Source organism: Chelmon rostratus, chromosome 1 (genome assembly GCF_017976325.1).
Source record: "Chelmon rostratus isolate fCheRos1 chromosome 1, fCheRos1.pri, whole genome shotgun sequence".
Lineage (NCBI taxonomy): Eukaryota > Metazoa > Chordata > Actinopteri > Chaetodontiformes > Chaetodontidae > Chelmon > Chelmon rostratus.
Genome location: NC_055658.1, coordinates 20,823,903 through 20,830,393, shown reverse-complemented (window position 1 = coordinate 20,830,393; position 6,491 = coordinate 20,823,903). Strand labels below are relative to the sequence as shown.

Here is a 6,491-nt window from a genome sequence, read left to right as displayed (position 1 = left end):
TCAATATGCAGAATTGGCCCTCTTTAGAGTGCTGTATATATCATATTGTTGGATTGTTATTAATGATACATTCATAGTATATATGAAGCATTTTAATGTTGCAGCTGGTTGAGTTGGAGCTATTTACCAATGCTTTATTTATTGTTAGAGGATTTAACATCTATCAATATGTCACATTAATGTGTTTTTGAATATTTTAATCCAAAACTAGTCAGTTTTCAAATATTAGGGTTTACCTCAAAACGGTACTACTGTAACTTCACTTAATTTCCAACACTGACAACAGGCAACCTCTTATTAGTAGAGACAAACTGCTTGTTTTTATAAAATACACTTGCACAAATTGTTTTATTATTATTATAGTAGTAGTTGTAATACTACTAGCGATGGTGGTGGTGGTGGTGGTGTTATGGGATCCTATCACCACCTACACCGACAAAAGAAACCCAAGATATTGCTCAATATACTTTGTGTATTTGGATAAACCCTGAAAAGTGGTATTTTGTTCCTCTAACCAGAATACACAAACACATTTTACATTTCACATATTATTTTTAATATAAAATATTTCAGTAATAAATAGAAACAGTTCTTAAAGCACAGTCCTACTCAGTCCTCAGACAGCTTAATGCAAAATCAGAAAATCAGTCTTGATTCACGTTGTGTCATCTCTTTTACTTCCTCCAAACTGAGGTCATTGTTTCTCAACCTGCAGTGGAATAAGAAAATATAAAATCAGTCACTGATGGTGAGATAGAAGCAAAGTTTAAAGCCGAAATAACATTCTTGTTTGCCATATTAGGATGCAGTTTCAAGCATCTGCAGTACGGCCATGCGCTAAACAACCTCCAATCAAATGTATCAACCACATAAGCAACAAACAGTGGGAACTTTTATATTTGTGAGTGTATGGCTCAGTGTTCATCGCATACCATATTGATTTCACATGAGCGCTGTGTTCTAGGGCTTCAATCAGACATTCCACCCCTGTTCTGGTTATGCAGTTCTCTGTCAACCTTTTACAGGAAAAAGGAGGTTGGAGTAATTTGAGCACTGCTGTGCAGTGACTGTTCAAATGTCAAATGAGCCATGTGGTTAATACAAGTGTCACGTGCATTGTCAATACAAATATAACTTGTCTCCAACGCTTACCAAAGCTCTTCCAGTGATGTACTGTTCTTGACAATGTTTGCTAGGGCGCACGCTCCTGCACTCCCTACACCATTGCCCACCAGGCTGCCATTACATGAAACATATTATACAACTGATATATACATACAACTGGTCGTTATGCAACCTCTCATATAAGCAGAATTTCACAATTCCCACACTATCTTAATATGTACCAATATTTAATGCAAATATTACCTAAGCCACACCAGAGATTTGCTGCTGTCTAGGGCTCTGGCAAGGGCCTCTGCTCCTGCATCACCTATCTTATTGCCCCAAAGCCTGACAATACAGAGAAAACGTAGTAAATGAAAATGTTCTACCAATAAGATGCATTCAGTTTTGATGGAAGACTTTTACCCTAAATGCCGCAGTGAATGGTTGAATTGCAGTCCCTCTGCCAGCTGCTTTGCTCCCTCTGCTGATATATTATTGTTGCCTAGCCTGAAAAAAAAATTGAGAAGTTCAAATGCTGTTCATTTTACACTACGCAGACTTAGTGGGTATAATTAAAGTTCCATTTTAGTGTCACGTCTGATGAGAAAATACTGTATGTGCCAACCTTAGAGAAAGGAAATCCTGCTTGGTCTTCAGAAGATGAGAAAAGTGCTTTGTGCAAGCATCAGTTAGCTTGTTGTTGAAGAGCCTAGAGAGAAACAACGTGATTATAAAAGGTCTACTGTCATTTGTAACTTCATGATAGTGTTAATGATTACTCATTTTGACAATGCTTACGCAATTTTCCGGAAGTTGTCACATTGGATACCTTTAGCAATCAGTTTGCGGATCCCCTCATCTGTAATGTTATTGTTCCTGAGGCTGACAAAAGGAAATATAGGACACTTAAGAAAAATGTGTTTTCTGCCTCATAGTAAATGCTATTTTGCAGTTCACTCTGATGAATAGATGGGAGGAAGCATGCAACCTTTTCATACTCACTACAGGGAATTACAAATGTGCATGCAGGGAAGAAGCTGCTCCACTCCAACATCGCCCGCCGAGTTGTTGTCCAGCTCGAGGCCTACAGGATTCCTCAAATGCTGGAGCACATAGGCTAGTGCAGTGCACTCTACAGGACCAATGTTACAGTAGGTCAGTTTCAGGTGGTCCACCTGCAGCTTGCTCATGGCCTCCTTAGCAATCCTGCTCTCCTGCATTTCATAGATGCATTTGATAAGCCAGACGAAGTCTGGCATGGCATGCATGCTCTTCTTCTCCCCCTCTATAGGTTGAGGGATAGACTTGAAGTGTTTCTGCATGCCTTTGGACAGGCATCTCACCACCTGTCCTGCCCTCTTCTCCAGCATTCCACTGGGGCAGCAGTGGAGCAACAGGCTTTGATGGCGCTGGGACAGCAGCCCTGACAAAAAGGTCGCTGTGATTTGCAGATTTGCGGTTTCAGCTGCTGTAGCTTCGCTCTCTAAAGCCCACTCTTGTTGGTAAGAAGAAGGCAAGCAGGACCTGAGGCATGCGCTGGTCAGATCTGTCTCCATCATGTCCTTGTTCTCAAAGAGCTTAGGGATAGTTGAGCGGTTAGTGTTATTTGACAAAACAATGTACAGAGCAGCAAAGAAACACTGAATAGTCACATGAAGGAATTCATAGCGTTTACTGTGGGTGGAGGACATATCTTTGCTTTGTATGAGAAAGCCCATGCAGATATCCTTTTCAGTTACACCACATGTCTCCAGGTCTGTATCTGAGAAAATGTAACAGGTGGCTCCTACCCCTTCAAAGGCAAGCTGCCCTAGATGCAAGACTGTTTTCAGATGCTCTTGAAGCCAGCCTAATCCCACAGTGCTCTTCAGCGAGCTTTGGTGCTGGAAAAAATGCTGTAAGATCATTAGGTACACGTCTGTGATTGTTTGTGGACTGCCCTCTCCACAGCCTAGCAGCTCCTTATGGCACTGTGAGACAATCCAGCAGAGGACTGGGCTATGACACAATCCAAGTAAAGCAGTGTTTGTCTGCAGGGACTCCAAAACCTTAGTAGCCACAGTGGGGTCACTGTGATGCTTCCTCACAAAACAGTCAATCCCACTTGGGGAAAAGCCTTTCAGGAGGACCTCTTTGTGAAGGTGTTTCTTCAACACAGGGCCCACCGCCTCTGGGCGACTAGTTACCACTTTCCGCACTCCCTTCATTAGGGAACCCTGGATTAAATTGAACAATAGTATATGAACAGGTGCACGCTGGGTGGGGCAGCAGAGCCGGTGTTCATCTGAAAAGCTCTGCTTGAGCTCATCCAGGCCATCAAAAGTGAAGAGAATGAGATGTGGGTGGTCCAGGATGAACTGGAAAATCTCTTCCTGCTCCCTGTCTGGCCAACAGCAGTGCTGAAACAGCAATTCTTGGATAGACAGTTCCCTGTGCTCTGAGTTCAACCTGCGACAGCTGAATGGAAATAGAAGGAGAAATTCCTGGAGGGCTGCCCCACGAGCCCAAAGCAAGTGTAGCCTCTGGAGCAACGTGCTCTTCCCACTACCTGCCTCCCCAGACACTAGCACTGTGTCGGCCTGTTCGTTCGCTGTACCCACGGTACTTACTATGTCCTCCAGGCCCAAAGGTCCATGAACATCAGCACAGTCATGAGCTAGCTCCAGCTGGCCTTCAGTGTAGATGTCATCCAGAGACATGTGGCTGGTCCCTCCGTAGGTACTGAGAAAGCAGGACTGGGCAGACACAGAACTGCTGAGCTTCTTCTGATACTTTAAGAACTCTGTGACAGAAACCATACAACTGAGATAAAGTACAATACATACACAGCTAAGCAAAATGAAGCAAACTCTGTATTTGTAATGTGGCCTGCTTACAACTGGTCTTTTTCACATTTTTGAAAGAGTTTGGCGCTCCACCAAGGAAATGCATAATTTTTCAGTCAGATTTGTAGTTTATAAAAGCATGTGCATCTGCTTTAAGTTTTGCTTGCACATACAGTTATGTATATAATTACAAACTGTAATAGTTTTCAGCAAGATTATAATGACATACCTTTGGGAGGAGTAAATTTCTCCTCGTTCAGTGGGGATCCAGATTCCTGTTTTTGCTGAATGTACTTCAGCACAACCTTCGCTGCTGATTCTCCTTTTGATCTGACGTGGTCAAGCAAACGCCTTGCCTGATAGACATGTGAATGACAACAGATTCATTACTAAAATTCAACATTTTTGGATACAATTCGTCTCTTTCTTGCTGAGCGTTAGATGAGAAGATTGATACAACTTTTCATGTGTTTAAGCTAGCTTTCCAGGTAGCAGACGGTTAGCTTAGCTTAGCACAAAGACTGGAATGATGGGCAAACAGCTAGCCTGGCTCTGTCCAATGGTAGAAAAGTCGAGCTAATAGTATCTCGAAAAAAAAAAAAGACACACTGTAGTGTTATGGGTAAGCTCCATGCAAGAAAGTGAGTGTAAAGTGTAAGAGCATCTCATCTATTTTAAGCAAAAGCATTTACTGTACCTGCTGAGAAGGGGTGTGTATGGGTAGGCTCACTTCGTTGCATTCTGCTGAGGTGAAGTGTCCGGAAATGACTAGAGCTTCTAGAGCACCATCAATGCAGCCTTGTAGCTTGCTGACCAGGCTTGGTCTTTGGGTCAGAAGAGTCTGAGCAGATGTGCTCTGGTTTTCTTCTTTTTCTTCTAAATTTGAACAGCATCCTGATAAAGGGAGGCCAACCCCTTGCACTTCAGGCAGGACCTGTTTGAAAGCAGCTAGGAAGAATCCACAACTGTCCACTCCCTTTGCATAAACCAGGTCAAGTAATTGCCTGGCATTAGTGTACAGTGCCCGTCCTGGCACCTGTATGTTCTGGTAGTCCTCCCACATGAGCTCCCCCTTGGCCAGTAGTATGTCCAGAACCCGTTCCAGATGTTCAGCTGACCCGCTGCTGCACAGGGCATGCAGTATCTCAGTCCGTTGTTTCAGCACAAGCTCCTGGACAAACATGCTTCTTGCATGTCAGCATCCATACTCAGGGACATCCAACGTGTACTTATGCTGCTTCTAGCATCACAACCTGGCACAGCAAACACCCACATGTCATCAAGCTACTAACAGCCACCACGAGTTTCATTCTCATTGTGCTCATTTGATACGGTGAGATCAGTGTCACCAATACCATAGCTTCTTTACATACACTTTACTGTACATAATGACCACCCTCATTTAACACATATACACAAGATTAACCCAAGGGACTTCAACTGCAAAGACACACAACACACAGTAACAGCAGTGTAGATAATCACTCACGGTATTGCCTCCACAACCGAGAACTTTCTTGCCTCCGTATATGAGTGAAGAGGCTGCACTATTTCAGACTTGCCTCTTCCTCATTCCACAGCCGAAACACATACACTACGAAGTCCCTCCTGTAAAACGGAAACCGAGTGTCGCTTTCTCTTGCCAGCAAATGAAGTCAAATGAAACTTCAACAAAACTCAAACACCAACTGGGCTGACCTGCAGCACACTGCAATACATGGCTGCACACATAACAACACAGCATTTAATTCACTTCCCTGATTTTTTTTCAAAACAGAACAGCCGTGACTTTTGACAGTTATGTGCTTGATGTTCAGAGGAAATATAGTTTGCCACATGCTAATGCTCATTGTTCACTGAAATGCGATGACATTTCCAGATCCTCGTGCCAGAGCTTTTCAGAGTGAGTGAACTGCATTTAGGAAAACCATAAAGAAAAATTAACGTTTTTGAAAAGCAGAAGCTCTGGCACAATTAGATTTACATGATTCATTTTACATCTTTTGAAGAAGGGCTGCCAGAAATATACTTAAGGGTAAAATATTTGTCAAAGTCAGTGGTTTCTTACTGGTTGCAATTTGGTCATGCAACCACTTGATGGAACTGTTGCATATATAAACCAACCCGGTTCATTCAGGCCGGGGATTTTTTGTTTCTTTCCTTTTGACACATTGCTTCATTCCTTTTCTTGTGAAACTTCTTTATTCCTTTTTATGTCTCAGACTTCTTCTCGCCTCATCACCACAGTCCTCTTTTTGTGCACCATGTAAAGTTAATTTTCAGTGGAAAACCTTTGATGATTACTAGCTATTATGTGTGAGTTCTGAAAGGTATTTTTGAAAAAAAAAACATACAATGTGATAATCTTATTATGGTAATAATTCTTCAGTGTTAACAGTAATACAATTGTAGCCACTGGGAACCTGCAACCTTGCCAACATGCTGTGTATCTGATGTAAACTTCAAAAAGCACATATAAAAGACAACCCTGGAAACAGCTCATGTTGTGATTGCCTCTTGCTCCCCTTGCGTTCTTTGATGTCAAGATTTCAAAAAGTA

At 42.4% G+C, this 6,491-nt stretch overlaps 1 protein-coding gene across 2 annotated transcripts; it reads right to left on the bottom strand.

Moving 5' to 3' along the window:
* Window positions 1–277: 277 nt before the first annotated feature.
* Window positions 278–5,540, bottom strand: nod2 (nucleotide-binding oligomerization domain containing 2). Of its 2 annotated transcripts, XM_041964322.1 has the most exons (11): window positions 5,422–5,540; window positions 4,630–5,185; window positions 4,162–4,288; window positions 2,110–3,889; window positions 1,906–1,989; window positions 1,733–1,816; window positions 1,531–1,614; window positions 1,369–1,452; window positions 1,153–1,236; window positions 933–1,016; window positions 278–709 (listed from the first exon to the last, which is right to left on the bottom strand). In XM_041964322.1, the coding sequence occupies exons 2-11, from the start codon at window positions 5,113–5,115 to the stop codon at window positions 637–639; spliced, it is 2,970 nt and encodes a 989-aa protein (XP_041820256.1). In that variant the 5' UTR covers window positions 5,116–5,185; window positions 5,422–5,540; the 3' UTR covers window positions 278–636. The 2 variants fall into 2 exon arrangements, with proteins under 2 accessions (XP_041820256.1, XP_041820179.1); XM_041964245.1 differs by lacking the exon at window positions 278–709 and having other exon boundaries at window positions 721–1,016.
* Between the last annotated feature and the right edge of the window lie 951 nt (window positions 5,541–6,491).

Excerpts from the sequence above, each read along its gene's own strand:
- nod2 (XM_041964245.1), bottom strand. The coding sequence starts at position 5,115 with ATGTTTGTCCAGGAGCTTGTGCTGAAACAACGGACTGAGATACTGCAT. Across the intron at positions 3,890-4,161 it reads GAAATTTACTCCTCCCAAAG|AGTTCTTAAAGTATCAGAAG; the intron begins GTATGTCATTAT and ends TTTCTGTCACAG. Across the intron at positions 1,990-2,109 it reads CACATTTGTAATTCCCTGTA|CCTCAGGAACAATAACATTA; the intron begins GTGAGTATGAAA and ends TCCTTTTGTCAG.